Genomic DNA, 25,603 nt, shown 5'->3' on the forward strand with positions numbered 1-25,603 from the left:
TTTATATCCCAGGAGAAGAGTAAATACGTGTACTTGATTGCAAATTGTGGGGACAGAGTTAAGAGAGTAGTTTCCAGGCACTTGCCCTCACGTGGAAAGGTGCTGGCTCGGGTAGTAAATGGCCATCAGCTGTGGCTGGTTGGCCATCAGCTGTTACCAGTTAGCCAATTGGCCACTGATATAACTGTCGTGGCTGCTTTGATTGCTTGGTTTGGTTGGTTGGCAGAGAAGTGTACAGTGGGTTGGGGATCGTGTGGCTCCTGTTTCCTGTGTCTCCAACCCAGCGGCCAGTGAGACTATAGTGATATGACTCCCCCATCTATGGCTCCGTGGGTGTTCCTTTTTGGCCTCACCATGTCCTGCATTCTTGTGCTTGAAGCAGGACCAGAGACCCCTCATGACACAAATACAAGGATGACAATAATTGTCATAAGCAAGTTACAAGCAAGGTAGGTACTATGGAATTTTAGAAACGAACATTTTTACTTTAGATTGTAATAAGCAGGAAGCTTATTAAAAGTGGCATTTATACTATGTCTTGAAAAACGAGTAAGATTGTTTTGCAAATTTAGGGTAAAGTGTATTCCAAAGGGAATGAAAATGAGGAGAAAGGCTGTGGATATGATTGGGCACTTTGACCAATTCCTTTTCACTATAGCAAAGGTTGCTGAAGTCAGAAATTAAGTAAGTTAGCAAAACCCTCTTACTCGTAACCTGGAAGGAGCCCAACAAATTTTACCCTTTTGTTTTAAATTCAAAGGTCAGTGAATGTAAAGATCTTTTCATTTTTAAGCAGCAGAAATAGAAGTTTTCGCACATAAAATTTAACTGAATGTTTGTCAGTGATTAAAACCTGGGCTTCACTTCAGGTGTTGCCCATATAAGCCTGAAAAAGTGGAGATGAAATGCTCTACCATTTACAAACAGGCTGCTTTGAATCTGTTTTCCTATAAACAGCTTCGTAAACCTGCATTACACCTGGTAGAAACATTTCTAATGCGCATCACACCACCCTCTTCATTTATGTTAACAGCTGCTTCAACTTTACATGAGTTGCATTGAGGCACAGAGATGCTGACAACCTCAATTTAGTGAGGGCTCTCTACACAGACGTGCATGTTTTCTCATTGAAACTTAACCATGGTCTTGCAGTTGTACTTTAGAGTAGTTAATATTACAAATTTTAAGGAACAGACTACGCTTTAGGCTCTAGGGCTTGGGTCTCAAGCCTCCAGCTAAAACCAGAGTAGCGCGCAGACGGAGGAAGTGGTTCAGGATGTGAGAAATATGCCGACGCCCCTGGGATATGGTGTGCCTAGCAACACAAAAGCCACCACTTTCACTTAAAATCCACGCCCGCAGCTCAGTAACACCAGCGGCCTCCACCGCGGTCCGTCGCTCTTCCCGCTCCCCACTCCACTTCCGGGGAGGTAAGTCCCGGGCCCTCCGGGGTGGGGCGGTAGCACAGAGGAGCCGGAAGTGGCCCGGACACTTCCGGTAGGGAAACTCTCAGCTGCCGTTGAGACTGCCGGCAGAGCTTGACAGTCGCGCTGCCTGCTTGTAGATCTCTCCATTCGTCTTCCTTGCGTCTAACCTCCCAACCCCTCTGCTGCTGCCGTCCGCGACTCCTGTCTCCGGAGCCGCCCCTTCCCCATGTGCCGGGGCAGGAGTCCTGGAAGCAAAACCCCGCTCGCCGGTAGCCCATCATGTCCGAACTGACTAAAGAGCTGGTGGAGCTGGTCTGGGGCACCAGGAGCAGTCCCGGTCTCTCCGACACCATCTTCTGCCGCTGGACGCAAGGTACCCGGCCGGCTCTCCCTTCCAGCGCCGCTTCCTCGGCCGGTGACAGCGTGGCCGTGACGCTGCTCGCGCCCGCCCGCCCGCCCGCCGCCCCGCACTCGGTCCCGGTCCCCTGCTCGGCGCCGCCACTGGGCGCTGCAGCGTCTCCCTGCCGCCTCGGGGGCCGGGCCGGGGAGAGGGGCGCCGGGCAACGGTGTCAGCTCGTTGGCCGCTCCCTGGGCTGCCCTCGGGCTGCAGAGGAGCCGGGTGGCTGCAGGCGGGACACGGAGGGTGTGTCCTGTGTCGCCGGGTCGGTTTCTCAGGACGCGCCGCGGCCGCCCGGGTCTTCGTTCCCGCACGAGGCTGTGTGTTACTGGCGTTGGGTCTAATTTCGGAGACAGGGACGTCCACAGGGAAGTGAAGGTGGCTGACTGCAGAGAGCAGTTGTGTGCCTGGGTTTAGTCACGTGGTAGCCGCGGTGCTCCGTGCGTGAGTGCGGGTGGGTCGCTGTAAGCGTTCTCCTAACCCGACGTGTCCCCGGTGCTGAGATGCTTCGGGACGGAGGACCTCCTGTGCGGTCTGCTCAGCCAGGCGGGGTTTGAGTTACTGAGAGAGGGTTGTTGATAATAAGAATAACAATGAAACAAAAATGACTGTCTATGGAGTTTGTGCACTGTGCCAGACTCTGGGCTGGACACGTTATACTAGTAATTTTCCCTAATTCTGAAGTTTTAGTATTAAAACACCACAGACACATCACCTAAGGGGACTTGGGAAAGACTGGTGAAGTTAAGGGGGGATAAGAGTGTCGTCTTTGGAGTCGGTAATGTATGTATGTAAAACAGGCCAATAAATAATAGCTGGTTATTACTATTATTATTAAACCATATCCTGTTCTCAAAGGAGTTGGGGGAATTTAAGCATAGTAAACCAAAGCCCCCACTTCAAATGTGTATTTTCTAACACAAATTCAGGGTATAAGTAAGCCCTTCCTCCCTCCCAGATGTGTTTCCTTTAAGAACTGATAACTTTAGAATCATCATGTATTACACTCAATTAGGTTATTTAGTCCATCACTCTTGTTTCACAGGTGAGAAAAATGAGTCCTGAAGGAAGGCCTAAATGACTGGGCCAAAGTGGTACAAATTGATAGAACTGGGAAAGGGTTATGTGTCATTAGTTTGGCTCTTTTTGTACATTTTATTATGTCACTTAACTAACTAATATTTTCTGAAATCTTGGACACCCACGTTTACAGATTTTATTTTTAAACTTACTTTCAACTTATCTACCATAATAGTAAACAGCTGTAAAGTATACAAGACTGTGAAGGATTAAGAAAAATTTAGGTTTAGTGTGATTGGTCAACATTAATTAAGCATTTACAATATGGAACATAGGTAACATTCAGCCTCATTTCTGTTAATATGTGATGCAGATTCAAGGAGACTTCAGAGAGGGAGTTGTAGTTATGGTTCAGAGCAGGCTTTGGAATAAGCATGCTTAGGTTCTAGGTTCAAGTTATTTAACTTATTGAAGCCTCAGTTTCCTTCTCTGTAAAATGCAGATAATAGTAGTGTCAATCTTATAGGGTTGTTGTGTGGATGAAAGAAGGGTAAATACACTTAGCACTTAGCACAATAACTGACACATAGTAAACACTCAGAAAATGGTAGCTTGATTTTAAAAAGTGTTTCATTGTAACCCAAGCCAAAGATCCCTCTCTGGCAGTTCCCTGACAATTACAAGAAGCTGTTATTGTTTATTTGATAATCATTATTTAAAATAGAACTTTGTAATGACCTTAGAATACTCTGCCACAGTTTAGTCATGCAGAAGTTCCTCAATAAGATTCACTCAATCAATACCATTTCAAAATAAAGGATTTCTTTTCTTGCTTTTCAGAGAATACAATTATATTGTGGATATGTAATTCTTCAGGGTCTTAAATTGATCAAGATTTTAAGGTGACCAAATATATATTTTTAAGTTATAACCTCTGAATCAGAAGGCTGCTGTTCCTGGTTTTGCTGTATTAACCATTGTATTCATTTATTCATTCTTAGAGGCAGAACCAACTGCTAAAGATTACTGTGGCAGTAATTTGGGATTATGGGACTAGATACAAGACACTGCTTTGCTGCATTTGCCACACTGCATTCATATTGTGACATTAACTTTGGCTTTATTTCATAGTCTATAACTGCAATGAATTGGAGCTAATCTCATTAGTCTTTTGGAAGCTAGTTACAGATATAAAATGTTTGGGGGTAAATATTTATAGAATTATGTTGGGATATTCCATTTATAAAACTATATTGGTAGGTCATGTAAAATTCTTTTGATATGTTAAAATAATAAGCTGTAGGAGTTGCCACAGCACATACTTGTTTTGTTTGGTTTTTTCTCTTTTGATTCGTTTGGCAGTTTTAGACACTATATTAAGCAATAAGCCTCAGGAGTAGCACAGAGTTGTTCTTTTAATTCATTAGGCAGTTTTAGGTAATTCTGCAAATCTTTTTTCTTTAAAAACAGAAGTAGGGTTTTGTGGGTGTTTTGCCAGTTTTTATTTTAAAGGCAATAAATCACATAATTTAAATTTGTTGTTTTAAACGGAAATTTATACTCTTGTCTGCTTTCCTCTTGTTGAGTTGCCTAGAATTGTTTTGAAAGAAAAGCATGTGTTTTCCACCTCCTTTTTCTTAAGCATCACTTATTCTCCCATTCCTCCTTCCCACAAACTACAACAGTGTTCCAGGCCTCTGCAGCTTAGACTTGATAGAGAATAGGAAAAATAAACAGTGTAGCACAAAGTAAGTATATGTAGTAGAAGGTAAAGAAATAAGGAATTGTGGAATGGGGTAGCTTGGATAGGCCTCATTTGAAGGTGAGATTTGAGCAAACACTTGAAGTAACTGAATTAGTCATGCAGATAACTGAAAAAAGAATGTTTCAGTATGAGAGAATGGCCATTATAAAAGACAATACAGACTATGCCTGGCTTTTTGTTCAAAGAACAGGAATGAGGTTAGATTAGCTAGAGAGGCAATGAGAGAAAAGGAGACTAATAAAAGATGAAGTAAGAAATAATAGGGCCCAAATTATAAAAGGCTTTATAGGCCATTGTAAGGACACTAGCTTTTATCCTGAATGTGATGAGAGTTCGTTAGAAGGTTTGGAGCAAACGAGACACGGCATGATAAGTTTTGAAAAGATTGGTCTGACTGCTGTGTTTGAGGGTTGACTGTAGTGGACTGAGTGATACAATATGAAATGATGAATCCCCGTAGTGGCCGTGCTAGTTTACATTCCCGGCAGCTTATTAACCCTGTCATTCCAATACATTTAATAATAATAATAAAAAAATCAAATTAGAGCCAGTTGTAACTCAGAGGGGTTGTACCAGGTTAGCAGTAGTGAAGGTGGTAGGAAGTGGTCAGATTGATCACATCCCCTCCAAACCAAAATACAAGCCCTCTAGATCTGACAGAAGCAAGTAGTAATCTTACTAGAAGTGAAAACATTTTGACTTATTTGGAATTTGTTTCCTTTTAGTATTGATTGTCTAGCTCAGTGTTTGGCAAACTTTTTCTGTAAAGGCCATGGCCTTTATTATCTCTGTCTCAATGCTCATCTCTGCCATTGCAGCAAAAGCAGCCCTAGATAACGTGTGTGTGGCTGCGGTCCAAAATGCATTTAGAAAAACAGGCCAACTCCTGATCTAGAATGTCAACTCTGAGAAACCATATTTTTCCTTTTTAAGCCCCCTTTATCCAAGCTTTAAGTTATTTTATGGTTTGACATAAAGATTATCCCGGAAGGAAGAAATCCATTTTTGATATTTATAACTTTTTTTTTTTTTTTTAGTTGGGTGGAGCTGTAGTTGATTGAAATGGTTGAAATTAAGGTTTTGGACTTTGAGTATAGGACAGCTTTTGTTACGTAAAATGAAATTAAATAGGTTAGGAAAACTTGGGGATCCGTTAAACTATAAGTATAAAAGGTATTTAGGAGTTAATACGTTTGGATTAAAGTTCTAAAATATATTTAGCTATGTATTACAAAGTATTTTAACATTTACCAAAGTAATATAATGACACACAAGTATCATTAATTTTTCTTCCAAACTGAGGATAAGTTAATACCGTAGATCATGTTAATTTCAGAGATTTTGTTGTTGTTGGAAGCCTTTTATTTCTCTCAAGTATAGATTTTCCTTTTTCCAACATACCTAAGTTATAATTCACTTGATATCCAAATTTTTTTTAAACTCGCAATTTGTAAGCTTATATGACAGTCAATTTCTTAGTGTTTTGAATACATAATGGTTTTTTTTTTATATCACAGTATCTGTCATAATTTATCTTACATTTGTATTATGCTTTCCAGTTTTTGGAAGTTTTACTTAATCCTTGGCAACAACCCTGAGAGATAGCAAAGGATAAATATAGTTATCCTCCTTTTTATAGATGAGGAAACTAAGGCCCAGTGCAAATCTGAGTCAGCCAGGGTCATGTAAATCATAGTGACAAATCAAGTCTTTCCCTGGCCTTTTGTTTACATGGCAGACCATAATTATAGATGCAGCAGTTGTCAAACTGGTTTGAATAATGTATATGTACATAATAAGTCATGATAATAAAAGACTGAAAAATTCAAAAAGGCTCATGGCTCAGGTTTAAATTAGTTGTGAGTTACACGACTAACAGAATTCTGTGTCTGTAGTACTATGAAATGTGATACAAAATCGTACGTTTTGGATCAGATGCTTCAGATGGCTATTTCAGACCTAATCAGAAAAAGCAGCCATTTTATGATGTTAATTCCTTTTAAAACTAGGAAATAATTTGACATGAGAATACATGACAAGAAAAATAACTCTGTCCTTAAAAATTCAAACTCACGTGAAACCTTATCATAAAAGGAGAAACCTGCTTAGCATAGTCCTGTTTTAAGATAGAATACTTAATTTAGTTAACTTTATTTCCTCTTAAGCTCTGATAGTCTTTGTTCGTTATCAGCTAACACACTCAAACATATGTTCCGTAATTAAACAGAATCTGGCATAAAGTAGATCTGCCTAGAATTGTCTCCATGGGATTTCTATATCTACAGTACAAAAGCCACTCATTATAATGCATTCCAATTATAAGTTTCACCCACGGTTCTTGAAAATTGCATTACATTATTAATTTTAAGGAAAGCAAGAATCCATTACTGATTTATAATTCTTACCTACCCTGAAAGCTTGACAGAGCTTCATGTCACCTCTTCACATAGGCCTAACACAGGGACCCTGTCCTTATTGCCTGCAGGAGAAAGAGTGGGGCCGCTTGGCTTCACCTCTTGTTTCTAGATTGGACCTGAGATTTGGTTGTCTTAACGTGACAACCAGCTCCCTTAATTCTCATTTGTTTTGATTAAGTTTATCCTACTCACCTTTTTCAGTCCTCCGTTTACCCTGTGGTGTACATGACTTCTCCCAGGCTGCTTGTACTGCTGCAGACAGTTGTGGCCAGTGTTAGTACAAATGGAGCACTTAAATCTTAGCCCTCGATGGTTCTCTTAGTTCTTTGTGCTTGCCAGTTTTTACAGTTTTCTAAATTAAAATTATCTCAGTTCTCGACCTCTTTCATTCTCCTTACTCTGAATGAGTAACATCTCTTCCTATTTGCCTAAATATTTCACTTAGCAGCCTGCTAAGAGTTACTTCTCCTAGGCCAGTGGCTTTCAAATTTTTTGAACACAGGGCCCTATTGCACTCTTAAAAATTATGAAGGACTTCAATATGAAAAACATTTTTAAAAAAATAATGAGACCTATGACATCGTTTTACATTTTTGCAAATGTCTTTAATGCCTAGCTCATTAGAAGATAACTGGATTCTACCACTTGCTATTCCATTCAGTCTGTTGCAGTATGTTGTTTTGATTGAAGTTTATGCAGAAATTCAACCTCACCCAGATATGTAGTTGGTAACTTCAGGGTATTATAGTAGCCTTTTTAGATAATTACGGATATTTTTCTTTGCTACCACACCAAAACTCCACAAGTGGTAGTTTCTTAGAGGTTCGTTGCAGTACAGAATCTGCAGCTGCATCAATAAACGTTTTATACTCTGTTGACTTGAATTTCATTGGTTGTTCTTGTACTTTGAATGGCCCTTTTACCCATACATTAATTTCTAACAGCATACATTGGTCATTTGGACGTTACTGGTGCACCGGTTACTGGTGCACTGGTTTTTCAAATATTAACACGTTGCATTATACGTCAAAAATTACATGTATTATCATAACCACTGATGTCATCAGAAAAATCTCTCAAAATACTGAGAAGCTGTCAAGCTCACAGTGGTGGGCACAAGTCTTCCAAAAGTTTAGTTATTGCTTGAAAGCTTGAAATTACTGCTCCACAAAACAAGCAGTTAGTTCAGCTCACAATTCAAAAAATTGCTCATGTGCCTTATTTTGATACCGCTATTAGTCATGACACTGTGGCATATACATAGCAGAAGTGCTTTATGGGTAGTTTTCATTTTGTCACACAGAATATGTTTTAAAAGGACATTGTATTCAAGTTCAAGGTTTGATAAAATTAATGGTCTTGACTGCATCAGTGAGAACCTGGCTGTTTCTGTGTTGAGAGCAGATGGTGGTCTTTACTAGTGCGGTGACTGCGGCAGCTTGATTGATGGCTCTGCCCGTGGTGTGTGTAAAGCACCACGGTTTATCCAGTGTTGCTTTTATGCCTTCGCTGTGAATGGCAACACGATGGACAGGGCAAAGATGTCTTGGTGTTACTATGAAAATCCTCCAGCGGGTCCCCTGAAAGCGTCTCTAGGACCCTTGTAGAACACACTTGAGCCACTCCTTGCTCCACCACACCACACTCTCTCCACTCTTTCAGGATTTGGAGTTTTTAAACTTCTTCTTTCCCATAGAATCACACTTTTCCTTATTTTTTAAACTCATGCCCTTTAGTCTATAAAAATAATAATTCTTTATTCAACTACCCTATGTGCTATCCTTTCTCCCTGTACTTTTTTAACAAATAGTTTCCATTTACTCTTTCTCCGGGTATTCTGAATCGTACCTCATCCCTTTAAAATAGGGCTACTCTACCCAGCGCTCCCAGTTTACTTTTTTAGTATTTCCAGTGACATGCTTAATCCAGTATTTTAATTTAGTTTTTAACTCAGCAGCATTTGTAACAGGTGACTAGTCTCTGCTTCCTGGTTTTTCCTTTCTAGGACCTCAGTGTATTTTTCTCTTAATCTTTGTAATTGTTGTCAGTCTCCTTTGCTGACTCAGCCTCTGCTCACTTTTTAATGTTCCCAAAGGCATTATCTTTGTTCTACATGTTCTCATTCACTTTAACTGCCATGTTTCGGATGATTCAAGTTGCTATCTCTAATCCTAAACCCTGCCCTAAGCTCCAGGCCTATATTTCCCATTCGTTTGAAATGTTGCCAAATGGTTTTTAAGACTGAACTTGGCATTCCCAGAAACAAACGCTCCTATTCCTCTTCCCAAAACTTCAAGTATTTACTGAGCATTAACACAGTAGGAAAACAGTGGTCAATGAAACACGCAAGATACCTACAAGGCAAGAAATATAATAAACAAGTAAACAAACAATAATGTAATTACAGAATATGGTAAGTACTGGCTGTTCTGGGCATGGTAGGAGAGATCTGCATAGACAGGTTTGTCAGGGAATCTCTCTCTGAGGAGTTAATACCTAAACTGAGTCCAAGGGCATTCTTGAGTCCTCAAGAATGAGAAGGATTCAGCTATAGGAAGGGAGAGGGAGGAAGAGCATTTCATGCAAAGGGAACAGCAAGCATCAAGGCCCCAGGTTAAGACCTTGGGTGGTTCTAGGGCCTAAGGTCACTGTAGGTGAGGGTAAGAGTGAACTGAGGCGAGGTGGATACAGTGTCTTCTACGTCAAAGAAAGTAGTTTAAGTTTTATTCTCATCGCAGTTTGAAGCAGGATGTAACAAAATCACATTCCATATATAAAATATTTCTCTGTATGGTTATCTATTAACTGTATGACTTATACATAAGTGTTAGGGGGTAGGGTGGAATGGGAGGATCTGTTTGGAAACTATTAACTCTTAACAGTATAATCTAGGTGAGAGATGATAGTAGTTTTAACCTGAGGGTAGACGAGAGATGGGATGGAAATGGACAGATACAAGGTGTGTTTTGGAGCCTTGAACCAGGAGGGTCTTATCTGAAGGGGCCTAAAAGATACGCGGGAGTTGTTCAGAGAAAGCATTAGTATGTGTGTCAAGCTGAGGGAACAACATGTTCGAAGGGTAGGAGGAACCAGAGGGAAATGGCTATTTGAGGACATGAAAGGAGCTCAGCATGGCTGCGTGTAAAGAGGGGGAATGGCCAGGGGCGGGGTGGGTGATACAGGCAGAAGCCAGATGGTACAGGACTATGTTAAGGCAGTTAGACTGTGCCTGGCCAAGCTGGGCTCTGCTGGAATTATTTGATTATAACCAGACAGGGAAATCCAGGGAGAATATGTAGAACGAAAAGAACATGGATTCTAGAACCAAGCCCTGAGGAACAGTCATATTTAAAAGGAGTTGATAAAGGAGACTGAGAAGAAACAGAAAAGGAAAATTTGGAATAAGAGGGACCAACAAAGCCAGAGGACAAAGCTTTTTAAGAAGTCATTGGTCAGATTTCAGATGATGCTCTGATTAAAGAAGGCTTGAGAAATAGCCTTTGTTGGTCATTGATGAACTTGGGATGAGAATGAGTTTGATGTAGTCACCGGTTGAAAAACAGATTATTGTGGGTTAAGGAAATCGAGACAGTGCATATAGATAACTGGGTGGGCTTTGAGAGAGTGGCGGTTGGAGTTTGGGGTGGGGTTTTTTAACGGTGAAATGACTTTTTTTTTAAATTAAGACTTTACTTTTTTCAAGCAGTTTTAGATTGATGGCAAAATTAGGAAGGTGCAGAGATTTCCCATGCACCCCCTGCCCTCACACATGCATGGTCTTCCCATTGTCAACGCCCCCCATTAGAGAGGGACATTTGTTACATTCAGTGAACCTCTATCGATATGTCATTGTCACCCAAAGCCCATATGTTACATTAGGGTTCACACTTGGTGATGCACCTTCTATGGGTCTTGACAAATGTATGACATGTACCCACCCTTACAGTGTCATACAGGACAGTTTCACTGCCCTAAAAACCCTCTGGGCTCAGTCAGTGTATCCCTCTCTCCCCCACAGCCCATAGCAACCACTGATCCTTTTCCTGTCTCCATAGTTTTGCCTTTTCCAGAATGTCCTATAGTTGGAATCATACAGTAGGTTGCCTTTTCAGATTGGTTTCTTTTACTTAGTAAAATGCGTTTAAGTTTCCTCCAGGTCTTTGCACGGCTCGCAAGCTCATTTCTTTTTAGTGCTGACTAAATTTCTACTGTCTGGATGGACCACAGTTTTATCCATTCATCTGCTGAGAGACATCTTGGCTGCTTCCAAGTGTTGGCAATTATGAACAGGTGCTGTAAATAACTGTGTGCACATTTTTGTTGTGGACCTAAGTTTTCATTTCCTTTGGGCAAATAGCAAGGAGTTTCGGTGGAATCTTAAGGAGAATTTTGTGGTTTTGTTTTTAAATGTGTAAGATACATGTTTAAATACTGTTTGAAAGAGAGTAATTGAAAGGTAGAGGGAGAGGAGGTTGGATGGGGTGGGGTCCTCTACAGTATTTCTTCCCTCGCCTCCTATCACCTAGTATCTCAAGCTAGAAACTTAAGTCAGATTTAATTTCTTTTGTACTGACCCTTTGCCCCACTTGGGAATACTAATCAAATCTTATTTTTTACCACAGAAATATCCTTTGAATATATAGTTTCTCCTATCTACACTAATGTTGCTTTTTATTAGGTTGGCTCTGTCTCTACAGGGCTGTGGAAACGGCCTCATCCCCACTCGGGTCCTTAGAAAAGAAAAATAACCAGTATGCTCATATTACTACTTTAATGAATTCTTGTCATGGAGTGGCCCTTCCCAGCTTTAGCCTCTGGTCTGTTTCCTCTTCTCCTATTTACCATCTCCTCCGTCCTACCCCAAACCCTTCAGGTACATTAAATTTCTCTCTGATCCATAAACTTGCTATGCTGTTACCAACCCTTTTTATCCTTTAAAACAAAGTGTTTACCTGAAAGTCTATCTCCCACCCTTGCCTCTCTGGCAAATTCCTGTTCTAGATCTGCTTCCAAGGCACGGTTTATGACTTTCGCCAGGCAGAGGAAGTCATTCCTTCCTGTATCCACAACACTCGCTCCATCCTTCTGTTGTGACATTCATGTATTCCTCTGTGTTACTAATTATTTGTTTGTATGTCCGTCTTCACCTGAGCTGCTGGCACCTGCAGACCAGGGGGTGTCTTTCATGCGTATGTCCTAAATGCTCGGTACAGGAGGATGTTCATTAAGTGTTTGCTGGATGGATGGCTGAAGTAGAACCACGAATGAACTTGACATACCCTAGCCTGTTGGAATTGGAAGTGATCATTTTACCGAGAAGTACACTGAGGGCCTAGAGAGGTGACATGACTCCCTGACTGTTACACAGAGAGTGCCTCTCTTCTCCGGGCTTCTGTCCCTGTGCTGCTGTGTGCTAGTTTCTCTGGGAGCTTCTACTGGCTACTCTCAGTCAGTACTGGTCAGGTAATGTCTGAAGAAAGATAGCTCCAATATGAGCACGTTCACTGTATATGATGCCACTTAATTTTTAGCTTGTAGAGTATGACTCAAAGATTGGAACGAAAAAAAGATACTGTATGAAAGGGTCCTAAAACTCTGTTGGAATTCAGTAGATAGACTGGCCTTTCTTCAAGTGAATTAAATTATTTAGCAATCAGATTTAGTGTGCTTTTACTAAACTCCTCACTTTATTCCCCTAGTCCACTTAGTGGGGTTCCTGGGTGCAAAACTATGTGTGTGTGTGTGCGTGTGCGTGTGCGTGTATGTGTGTGCCCATGTGACGGGGGCATGGAATAGGCTCCATATTTTTTTCAAAGGGTTCCTCGATCCCCCCAAAGAGTTAACCACTGCACCTGACTGACTTGAAGATATTTTGCTGTTGTGATAAGTGATCTTTCTCTAAGCAAAGTATATTAAAAATTCTTTTAGCTGCTACCTGAATTATGTTTTTAATCTTTGCTACTTGCTTTCATTTTTAGGGTTTGTGTTTAGTGAATCAGAGGGATCCGCATTAGAACAGTTTGAAGGTGGCCCCTGTGCTGTTATTGCACCTGTTCAGGTAACATAGACTACTTTACCAACTCCTTAGAGGGACGCATTCAAACATTTCATACTTTACTTTTTGTTTTCTAATTATGACCACTCTATGTAATCATGAGGCATGACTTACCTCTTAACGTTTGTTCGTGTAAATTGCTGTAAATATCCAAAATAACAATGAATTCAGAACATGAGTAGGTTATACAGCAAAAGCCTTTTGATTATCCTTATTTTCAAAGAAACATGAAAGGTGTTCCCTGACTTTTAGAAAACTAGGAAAAACACATCTTTCTAATACAGTGATCCTGTTGAATAATAACATTTTACAGAGAATTACATTGTGGCAGTGGTACTATTTTCATTTGTTCTGTCTATAAAAAATAATTTTCCTAAAAAGTTGAAAATGAGTTAATGTTTTCATGGCATAAAATTGTATAAATTTTCAAAATAAGTCAGTATATACTATTTTAGGCTTTCAACTTTAAAATCAGTAGCAACTGATTTCAAAGATTTTTTTTTCTTTACGCAAAAGATAGGGTTAATCTGAATATTTGTCTTTGATTTTGAATCTTGATGTGTTATATGTTTTAATTTCAAAGACTGATTTATTATAAATGTTACATTGTAAAACACAAAAGTTGAATTTTCAATTTACTGTTACACTAATAATATCTGAATAGCAGTGTAACTTTAAAACTGTTATAGGAAAAGCTTGGATTTATTGTTTATGTTTTAATCAGCAGGTTTTGAAAAATAAATATTTAATATGGTATTTATTATTCATTGGGCATAAAGAATGCATTCCTTAACTGCTAACTGCAAAGTAAATTTCTCTTTCAAACCTTATACTTCATACACTTACATTATTAAATTTAAAAGGTGTTCTCCAAAGGAGGGAAATAAATTCTCTTTGTGGTTGATTCCAAAATATGTCCTTTAGAGGCCATTATTTCTTTAAAGATTTGATATATATATTTTTTGCATTAGTAAAATTTTTAAAAATTAAAAAAATTTGAATGTTTGAACTTTGCCTGGGAGTTGTTGAATATAAAGGGTAAAATATATAGTTATTAGAAATGTTATGTTGAGTAACTGAGGCAGATTTTGGTTGCTTTAGGAATCTTATTGGAATTAAAGATTCCTTATCCTGCCCCTATGCAAATTAGATGATGATAATATTGCCCCGTTGGGCCCTTAATAGCACCCGCCAGTCTTTTTGCAAGTCTATGAATGTAGTTAAATGCACGGTATACCACAGGAGTTTTGTGTTTTATAAAATTTAATATATTTCCAAAATGGTACTTATTTTTGCAAGTGGGTCTGCTGTGTAACCAGGGATCATTGTAATGTTCAAAATCCTGATGTATCTTTGAGGTAGTAACTTAGTTTCATAGTCACATAAATCTTTTCAATCATAGCGGAATTTTGTTTATATTACGTTTCAATGTAAAAGTCAAAGCTCAATCATTAAGAGTAATGAAGGGAAATGAGCAAGTCCAGATATTAAAACTTTTTAGAGTATAAAAATTAGAACACGTCACTACTGCTGGAAGAATAGCCATGTTATGGAATCAAACACGTAATACCATAGTAGATCACATTATATATACCAGTTTACCAAGAATTTCTCACATACCATGATAAAGGTAAAACTACAAATCAATGATGGAACATAATTAACTAAATGTCACTGTTATGACTGGTTGACTGGTTGTCAATTTAAAAGGAAAAAATGAATTTAGATAATCTCATACCATAAACCATAAACTAAATATATTCTGATACAATACTCAAACACAGAAAACCTGAAAATAACGTATTGTCAGCTATCTAACAGAAAGGATAAGTTCCAAGTTCAAAAAACTATTTGCAGTGAATATTAGCAATAAATGGATATTGTCTTTCTTATGCAAAGAACTTGTACAGATTGATTCGGAAAAACACTTAAGATCCCAGAGGTGAAATGGACATGTATGTGCATCTTAGCAAATGAAATGCTGCTGGACAGCCAAAGAATCGAGATGTTCAACCTCATAGGAATCTAAGAAAGTACAAATCATACTAACTAGATTTTATTCCTTGCTCTTTCTAATCTATAAATAGAAAATAATTGCCTGTGCATATAAGGTTATATGATACTGGCACATTCATATATCGCTATGTAGTACACATTTGTACTTTGATTTTGGGAAGGAATTTTACATTATCATTGGAACCATGATAATACAGATTATTTGAGGCAGTAATTGTACTTCTATGACTCTATCCTAAAGAAATATTCCTTAATATGAGAAATGTATTCAAAAAGAAGCTTTTATATTTATAGTAGTAAAAAATTGCAAACAATCTAATGTACAGTGATGTACTTTATTCACGAAATAATATTTAAGTAATTTGTGATGGCTTCATAGACATTTAGTGATTAAGAATTATAGTTATAAATTCTGTGGGAAAACAGAAAAGTGGAAAATGATCACATACCTATTATGCTTCTCACTTGCAAAAAATTCAAAGCAAGTATGAAAGAAAGGCTAGAAGAGAGTAAGTATATCAAAATGCTAAATGGTTGTATTAGTGGTGAAATAACGGGTGTCCCACCTCACTTTTCCAAAATTTTATAATATAGTTATACTATTCATTTTTATAGTTGTTTTCATTTGGGGGGAAAATTAGAAGCACTTGATTGTAGTATTTGTAGATTTTATTTCTATGAGAATATTATAAACTATTACTTATTTTTTTTATTAAAATTCTTTCATTCGAATGATTGCCTATTAGGTGCCAGGTACTGTGCTAAGTGCATTACTTAGACTGTGTCATATAATCCTCACTGCAACCTCTTAAAGTTTGTGCTATTATTATTTTCCAGTAGTAAACTAGTAGAAGTAGGATTCAGTCCTCTTATCTGTACACTACTACTTTCAAACACAATGAATAGGCATCACCATAGTAACCTCTTTCTTGACTCTGTCCCCTAGAGATTCAGAAACAATAGATGAAGCATAATAATCTGCATTTTAGGTAAACAAATGAGAAGGAAACATTGTACTACACTGCACTGCTTTCTATCAAGTCACCAATGTAACATAGTTAGCTCACTTATGGGAAGTTTAGAAATCTGTTTTTCTTTTAAATCTCATAGTTGTTGGTTTTTTCTGTTTGTTTGTTTGTTTTTAGTTAAACCAGGAAATAGCTCCTTATAATAAAGTTATGACTCTCACAGTGGTATTCTTGTATCACAAATCAGAGCTAATAGAGCAGAACTACTTTTCCCCCAAGGAATTGAAATGCAGACTTTTCCTGTTTTTTATAGGGCGGGCCTTCACTATTCTATAGGGCCTATTCCATTTTTAAAATTTTCCAGTTGTGTGTCTTACTTTGAGTCATTTCTTGAATTTACCAGAAAATACGTGTTATGAAAGAAGAAGAATTTTATGGATCGGATTTATAGTAGTATATTCTGAATAAGTAATTATGCTCAGTTACTTTCAAATGTGAAGGGGAGCCATTTGAAATTTTTATAGCTCTATTGAAAAAATTAGAAAGGTACAAATTAGTTTTTTTAATCCATTTTAAAATAAAAGAATGACATAGGTATGTTTGTAGTGCATGCTAATAATTACTGCTTTAATTGTATAAAGGCATTTCTTTTGAAGAAGCTCCTGTTTTCTTCTGAGAAGTCGTCTTGGAGGGATTGCTCAGGTATGATAGCTATCTTTTATTAACTTTTACTCCATCCTCTGTTTTATAAATGGGATCCATGCAGCATTCTTTGGCAACAGTTTAGTCGAAATCATCCACAAGTATCTTAAAATGTAAACTATCAATGGGATATTTTTTCCCCCCCCCCCCGGAGGATTTTTGTTTTGTTTTGTTTTGCTTTGGTTTTTTTACTGTTTCAGAAAATTTCATGGACAAAGATTTTTAAATGCATATTTCGAAATTTGGGTTTCCTAAGCGTTGTAAGACAGGATAATATAAGGGAAAAAGTTTGGCCTTTTGCTAAAACATGTCCCTAAACTGTTAAATGATAGCATACCATAAAGAATAGTCAAATACGCACATGTATAGTTACTTTGTCTTGTTTAGCTTTGAGCAGGACTCAGAATTATCTTTGTATTTCTGCATCTTTTAATATAATGCCTTAAACACTGCAAATAATACTGCAAATAATTCTGAATTAAATTGCAAATGAAGCTGCCATAGCTTCCAGCATGTGATTAGGTCAGAGAGCTGATGGTAGTACCTGGGAATAAACATTTTCATTCTTCTTGACTTTTTACAAAGATCTTTCCTTCACTTACACAATTTATTGTGAACTTCACTGTAACTTCTTGAAGGAGGTAGGACATATTATAATCCAAATGTTGAATATAAGAGTTAAAATGTCACTGTCCTGTATTTTTTATTAGTTAATAGCTGAAATGCAAAATAAATTTTAGTAGAGAAGAAACTCTCCAAGAGATACTATTATTAACATGGACGTTTTGTTAATAAAATTTGTATTTTTTGCACAGAAATATATCCACATATAAAAATTTTTACAGCAATGTCATAAATGTGTTGGTTATACAGTGAACGGCACAGCTCCTACCTTTAAAGAATTTTGTCTATTAGGAAAGATAGAAACCTTCGTATAGCAGAAAATTTTATACAGGATGTGTATACATACATCTTCTCCCCTTTATTTAAAAGTTTCAAAAAGCAGTATTACTTTTGGAAAGTAATAGTGCTTCAAAAGGGGAGGTGGCTGAGGTTCAGGAAGAAATTGAGCGTTTGTGCTATTTTCTATAGAAATCTACAGCTCAAATCACTGCAATACAGTATCACTAGCTTCTGAGTTACGCAGCATAACCACGATGGCCCCTGCTAATGTACTGGATTGTGGTATTGTATGTGTTGACGGTGTGTTATCTCATTCTCCTTACCTCTGGGACGGAGAGATCAAACACATTAGAGTAATTCAGAAATGGGGGCAGAAAATACAGGTTTCAAAGGCCCTTCCATTGTGCCTGGTTCTACAGTAAAGTAAACCTCATGGCTTAAATGCTGCATTTGCAGCTAAGAAAGGGGAGATCAGTATGAGGTTATTCCAAGCAGCATATTCTTTCTCCTAATGTTTAATTCTGCATTTTTTGGTATTCTTTTCCTCATTAATGGAAATATTTAATAGTGGTGACATTTTAACCCTCAAGCATTTTGATTTTCTAAAATGTAATTTAAGGTCAGTTGCCTATGGATTCCCCCCACACTTAAAATGTTTGATTTCATCATTAAATTAATGCATTCTTAATACTACTTATGACAAGATTTTTTTTTTCCCCCAAAGAAAATCATTGTAACTTATACTTTGGTTATTTTTAGAGGAAGAGCAGAAGGAACTCCTTTGTCACACTTTAAGTGATATTTTAGAAAGTGCCTGTTGTGACAACTCTGGATCATACTGCTTGGCTTCATGGTTAAGAGGAAAGACAACCGAGGAAACTGGTGGCATTTCCGGGAGTCCTGCCGAGTCTAGTTGCCCAGTGGAACATTCTTGTAAGATACATTTTTGTTTCCTGGAAGTAATTGGTTATACCTTTGTTTTAATAAAACTATTGAAAATTTTAAAGAAAAAAAGTAGATTTAAAAGTTTTCATAACATATCTCTTTTTTTAGCCTAAGCTTAGTTGATGAGCCTGAGTATTTTTCGTTTCTCTTTTGGTTATTTTAGTTGCTAGAGGATGTTACATTTGCTTTTTTAAAAAAAATTCCAGTTCTTCTTGATGACATTCTCTTTTGAGCTTCAGAATTCTCATTTAGAAAGTTTAAAGAATATATTTCTATATCCTTTAATTGTAAATTCCTTAATGTTTTCTTTAGTATTGGGGAGAAAAAAGGATATTTTCTTGACATAAAAAAATTTCTTAAATATCTTTAGTTGCTTCCTATAGTAAAGATGGGGACATTTTTTTCATTACACATAGTTTCTTTTCTTTCTGAACTTTTTGGACATTGTTACAATATATGAATTATTTTCAGCTAGTTTTAATTATGTTTTAATTTTTCCTTAATTTAATTTTTTTCATAATTTGAAGATGTCTTTTTAAAATAACAGCTATTCTCATTCTTAAAAATCTTACAGTCTGTGGTCTTTAGCCTTTGAAAATTCTTATGTAATTGACCTAAAAATTGCCAGAATTAACTAGTAAAATGGAGACTTCTGGTGGTACAGAAGTTGGATAAATGGAGTTGCTTCTCTGTTTTTCTTTTCAGGAATTATCTTCCTAGTAAGTGGCTTTTGATAAGTAGTTCCAAGTGCTTATATTGAATAAGTGACTTTCTCTACCTATAATGCATTTTACTAACTATGATCTCTGTGGAAATTGTTTTTAAGGAAGTTAGACAACCGATTTCTGGAAAGTGAATTTTGATTACTTGTGATATACATCTTGCGTTCCCCATAGGGCTATCTATGAGGCACTGTTGCTTCCTTGAGCTAAAATGTCTTTGTGATGTCAGCATTTTCTCTCCTACCTCTGCAGTTACAATGACAAATTCTAATAGCACATTTGCAAGGAATAATTTTTAAAAATTAAACAGTTCAATGACATTTCTTTTTCAGACCTTTCAAACATAACCTTTCATAAAAATTAACATATTTTTAGAGTTGACAATATAGTTGAAGAAAACAAGTGGAAAATATTCACGAAGATTGTAGTCAAAAATATCATTAAGAATGGTTTTAAAGTGCTCCCCCAGTCGTGCAGCGGTAGGGTTCCCGCCTGCCAAGAATGGTTTAAAATATTTTCCAGGTTTTAATGGGTTGCATTTAAGCATGTTTAATAGTTTCATTAAGGATATTAAATTTTTGACAGGAATAGTTGAACCTAATTAAAGTTATTTTAAAGATTATGTGCTTAAAGCCAGTCTCTTTATTAAATTGTAAGAAAATAGTAAGATCTTTTTTGTAACATTTCTCATTAGTGTCTTAGTATGTGCTGTGTGCTTCCTATGGACTATATGGTACATTCTGTAGTGATCGGTTAAATGGCCTCATAATGCATTCACTTTGGTACTTCAGTAACTAACTTAGGTAGGCATATTATATTGAATTCTTCTCCAAAAAACATATTTTAGTAATTTTCCAATTTACTTTGCCACATTTTAAAAGTGGACCTAAAACCATATTTTAAATTTGATTTTAATATTGTATAAGTTTGAAAAGTATCGTTAACTGAAAATTTGAGAATTTACCTTAGATATTGACAAGTGAAATGAACTTACATTAAAATTTTTATTCCATGTAACAATCTGTTATACCTGTTCTTTTCTCTATTCCCAACTATGTTCTTTTTCTTGTGTTTTATATTTTTCCACCATCCTGCCTGCTGAGCTTTTTATTTTGCTTGGCTCTTTTCTCTAAATTACTATCTTTATGTCAACTTTCATAGTGTGTGCCCAGTAACATTACTTAGATATTTAGGCACAGAACAATTAGTACAGTCTGGAAAAGGTTAGGTAGAATTTTTATTTTATCCTGAAATTTTAAATGTGAAGTATTTTCTGCATTGTCAGTATTACATTCCGTACAAACATTAATTTCATTGGCTTGTGTGATGTGTATAGTTTTGGCTTTTGGTAATGCACACTTGTTTGCAGTAGTAAATACTCAGGTTCAATTTCAGTTTGTTTCCCACACAAATCAAAAGATTACTTAAGCCATTGAACCTCAAAAGATTTTTAAAAGTACTTTGAAATATTTGAAAATTAAAACTAGACTTTGAAAGGCTGGCACAATGTGACCTTTCAAATTGCACATTGTTTTTTTGATTTTGAATTCATACTGAATCAATGTCTTTAATTCTCTAGTGAGCATTAATACTTGAAAGTACTAAAATTTGCTTTATAAATATATATCTGAAATTGTTCACTATCATAAATTAAAGTAGGCATTTTGATTCACGTATTATATCTTTAAAGACGATCTTTGGGGAGCCAAGCCTCTCTGGGTTGAAATTTCAGCACTGCTGTTTATTACTGTGTGCACTTGAAAGAAGGCTTCTCTGTGCCTCAGTTTCCTCTTCTGTAAAATGAGGATAATAGGGTTGTTATGAGGATTAAATGAGGTAAGATCTGTAGAGCATTTGGAAAGGGGCCTGGCACTACACGAGTGCTGAATAAATATTTCCATTGATTTAAATGCTTTCTTTGACTTGCTTTGATTTTTTAAAATTTATCCTTGTACTGACTTAATAAACATAATCTAAATAAGTTATTGAAAACTTCTCAACAGTTAATGAATTCATGAGGAAACAAACTTAAACCTGCCGTTGAACCTGTGTAGTTTCAAAGTGCTATGCCTTTTTAAATACATTTGTTTGAAAATTAAGCAGTAAGCCTAAAGATTTTATATTATAAAGAAGGAAGATTAACTCTGATGATTTTACTTGGATCTATAGATTGGAAGATTATATAAAAGTGCAGGACACATCACAATGATGTCTGAAGCACGCAGATTGCCAATAATTTCTCCTATTTTATAAACTACTTGAGCATAACTGAATTGAAAGAAGTGTTGATTGTTTAATCACCCTCTACATTCTCAGTGTTATATCCATTTATATCCATTTAGTTATAATCATGGTAACTCAGATGTTGAAATATAAATTTATGTTACAACAAAGTTGAAAATAAACTGAATCTTTTAAGACAGTAAGGAAAGAGGGATAATTTTGATTGCTTGAAAGTATTTACAGCCTGCTGTGTGTATCTTGTGTCATTTATTTGCCGTGTGTAGTGCTGAAAAGTGTCTTTTGTGTATAGCTGCCTTGGCTGTCGACGAGCTTGGCTTTGAGCGATTTCATGCATTAATTCAGTAAGTAACATTGGAACATTTAAAATGCTTACCTTTGGACACATAACCATTTAAGTTTGTTCATACTGTGGAAAGGTATTTAGATTTATATGCTTGGATTCATTTGTTTTCAAATTTACAAAAAGAATTTGTAAATGTATACTTAAATTATTCAGTACTTAATCATTATAAATACTAAAATCATTATGTATACTAAATTAACTATTGAAAGACACTTTTTATAACATTAGAAGCTTTTTCATCATTACAGTGAAAAAAATCATTTTAGCGTAATGTTTCTCCTGAGTGAGTATAAAGATTCTAGGATAAACATTTGAATTATTTATTGTTTGTCAAAATATACTTTCTATATTTTTTGCTAAAAGTGCCATATTTTCAGTAGAGCATTTAAACTTTTTACTACAAAATGAAAGGTAAGAATAGCTATGTTGACAGAATTACAGATGGCATTTAATTTGAAATATAACATTAATGTTTTTTAAAAGAAACCACAAATGTATACCTCTGGTATTCAGATATTTGTTAAATAATTCTCAGTCTTTAAAACATCAAGTTTTTATTGTTGTTTTTAAACACATCTAAGAAGAGGGCCGGGGCTACTTCGTTCCTTAAATCACTGTATTATTAATCATTGAAGAATTTATGCCAGACAGATCACCTAAGAGATGAAGACATTCTCTACCAAGTAGGCATTCTGTCTTAATGGGATATATTATATATAGTGACAGTTGTTAACAGCTCTCACTTTTAACGGCTAAGTTTGTATTTGAAAATTTGGGACACGTAGAAAAATTTCCTGTTTGTATGTGTACATTTTAATGTATAAGACAATTAAGAATTTTCCCATTTATGGATGTAGTAAATCTCATGATGGTACTAACACTTAGTTCTTTTCTCCCCAGAAAAAGATCATTCGGAAGTTTATCAGAATTAAAAGATGCTGTCTTGGATCAATATCCAATGTGGGGAAACAAATTTGGAGTACTGCTTTTTCTGTATTCTGTGTTACTGACAAAGGTTCGTTTAAGAAGATGCTTCTTCTGGCTTTTATTAGTTTAAGTTTAGTATATTTTTCCTGTTAGGAGAAAAAAATTTATTCTTGATGCTGTTTCTAAATTTTAGAATAAAAACCTCTTATGCTGATGACAGTTCTCTATTCCCACTACTCACTTTTTATTTCACCACTTTCAAACTTACTTTCGCCCCTGACCTTATGGACTGCGGAGGGTATCAGTAATATTCTACTTAATGAAATGCACTCATTCTTCTGAATTTTACTTTGCTGTTAGCAATGTCTGGCAGTTGATCCCTTAACCCCTTCTGGAAGCTCCATCTAATCCACACTCCCTTTCTTATCTAATAAATCATTGTCTAAGTTCTCTTTCTATAATGTCTCATAATTTTTGTTTATATACATATTTGTTTATATATATTTTTGGGTTTTTTTCCATCTTTACCTCCTGGTTCTTTCCTTCTCTAAGCTTTATTCTAGAAATTTAAGTCCTTGGATCCTGTATCCTGCTTTTTATGGATATTTTATTCTTTCAGCTTACCTTTATGTGGTTAATTCCAACATGTATAGTACCAGTCTTGCCCTTTTTTCCCCATGAGCCAATCTCTTATCTTAGTCACCTGTTAGTCTCAGTTATCCTACTAGATTTACCATGTCTAAAATCAAACTTCTTTCATTTGACAAATGATTATTGAGCATTGACTCTATGCTAGGCACTGGACTTACATTGTGGGATACAATTTTTTTTAATGGTTCCTCCTTGGAATTGTAAAAAAAAAAATATTGATTCTGTCCATTACAGCAGTGTTTTCCAGTGTTTGTTGCATGCACAAAGCATGATGGGAAAATAGTAACAGTATGCCTAAGTTTATTTGGTGGAATCAAGGGCAGACCGTAGATAATAAGGACCATTTGATGAATGAAAAAAGTTTTCTAGATAGAAAAGCTGTGGGAAGATTTTCCAAGCAGTGAGAATAGCATGTATGAAAGCATAATCAATCCGGGATATAACACATTCTGTGAACCATAGTAGTTCTGTACTACTGCAGCATAATACTTCAGAAAGGCAATTGTGGAAGATGAGACTGTTACATAAATATGTAAGGTTTAGAATATGAAGATCCTTGTATATTATGCAAAAATACTTCAGATTTAATGTGGCCAAAATTAGGACAAAACAAAAATTTTCAACAAGGGAGTAACACGATCTTTTCATTAACAAAAGATTCCTTAAATTGAGATAAGAGTTGTACTGGGGGTAGTTGGTGTGTGGAGTATATGTCTAGAGTCAGGAGAACTAGAAAAGTGACTAAATGGTGAACTTAAACCAGGGCAATGACCATGGAAATGGAAAAGAAAGGGAGCATATTTAGAAGCATATTTTAAATTTAGAAATGCAAAAACATTTAGGAGGATGTTGAAGAGAAAGAAGCAAAGTACTTGGTCATTGGTTAGAAGTGGTAAATACCAGCGGTGGTGGTATCTAAGATGACTTGTTTCTTAGGAGTTCATCTTGACTTTTCATTAGTCTGCCCATTTTTTATGCTCAAGGCTTTTGATACTTCCTTCATCTGTCTCTTGTTCTTTACAGCCAATAAACCATCAGATCTGGTTGTTCTTCCTTGAACTGGTCTTTGAAATGATTTCCCCTCCCTTCCCGGTGGTTATGTCACTTTTTCATAGTATTCATTTTGCTTTTATCGTAGCCTGCTTTGTATTGATTTTCACAAGGAAGACAAGTACAAGATCTCATATTTGTTTGTGTCATCCTACATGTGTTTACACAATCATTAAAGATTTTGGTCATTGATTAATCATCTCTTTAATCCTTAGAAATGGCCTATGAAGTCTGGTAGAACCAATGGTTAAAGTTAGATGAGTAGTTCAGTGAATGCAAGTTAGCTTAGTCATTTTGGAGTTGATGAAGTTAAAATGCCTAGGTCTTTAGTTATCTAGTATCTAAACCTTTTGGGATTTGGGCACCCTTTGGGAGGATTAAAAATAGTGGAAAATTGGTTTTCAAGAAAATAAGCTTCCTGCCCTCCTACTTTGTATTTTTGTCAGTACACATTTGAATTACCAATATCTGAGAACACACAATCAGAAGTAAACGTCCATTTTCTCATGTATCGGTTATTTTGTGTATATAAATTTATATCTCTATCAACACTCATGTGTATGTTTTTAGTACCAATAAGCTTTTTAAATGACCTAAGGAAATATATCAGATGCCTTAGCAGGTTTATTAATTTTGATATTAGCTTAAAGTTAAATGAAGATTCACTTTTGGATTAATTTTCTGCTTCCTCCTCTTGAAACTTAAACTATCTCTCTCTATCCCTTTAACCAACATTAGATCTATTACCTGCATGCTTTATATAGAGCCCACGAAAAAAAATAAAAACATATTCTTGGCGAAACTATTTCCCATTATCATCTTAAATGCACCTCTGATTCAAATCTGGGTAATTCTTTTGTAGAAAAGTTACTTAAATAATTGTGTTTTATTAATTTATAGTATGAACTGGTCAGTTTTTAAATTATAATTTTCATTTTTAGTTTTTAAAATAAGCCAACAATATTTGCTTTCTTTAGGGTATTGAAAACATAAAAAACGAAATTGAAGATTCAACTGAACCTTTAATAGATCCTGTGTATGGACATGGCAG

The 25,603-nt window shown here is 36.2% G+C and overlaps 1 protein-coding gene across 6 annotated transcripts in view; it reads left to right on the forward strand.

Annotated features, from left to right (window-relative positions):
* The first annotated feature begins 1,448 nt into the window (after window positions 1-1,448).
* Window positions 1,449-25,603, forward strand: part of LOC308508722 (ubiquitin carboxyl-terminal hydrolase MINDY-3) — an 85,918-nt gene continuing 61,763 nt past the window's right edge. The window contains exons 1-7 of one of the 6 annotated variants that reach the window (XM_081075902.1): window positions 1,487-1,800; window positions 13,005-13,084; window positions 16,707-16,767; window positions 18,430-18,603; window positions 21,871-21,922; window positions 22,825-22,939; window positions 25,530-25,603. In XM_081075902.1, the coding sequence (XP_080932028.1) occupies window positions 1,707-1,800; window positions 13,005-13,084; window positions 16,707-16,767; window positions 18,430-18,603; window positions 21,871-21,922; window positions 22,825-22,939; window positions 25,530-25,603 (650 nt within the window). In that variant the 5' untranslated portion in view covers window positions 1,487-1,706. Of the gene's footprint in view, window positions 1,801-13,004; window positions 13,085-16,706; window positions 16,768-18,429; window positions 18,604-21,870; window positions 21,923-22,824; window positions 22,940-25,529 lie in introns of all 6 variants that reach the window. The other 5 variants (XM_081075903.1, XM_081075904.1, XM_081075905.1 and 2 more) reach the window with 5 other exon arrangements.

Source organism: Rhinolophus hipposideros (genome assembly GCF_964194185.1).
Source record: "Rhinolophus hipposideros genome assembly, chromosome: 1".
Classification (NCBI taxonomy): domain Eukaryota; kingdom Metazoa; phylum Chordata; class Mammalia; order Chiroptera; family Rhinolophidae; genus Rhinolophus; species Rhinolophus hipposideros.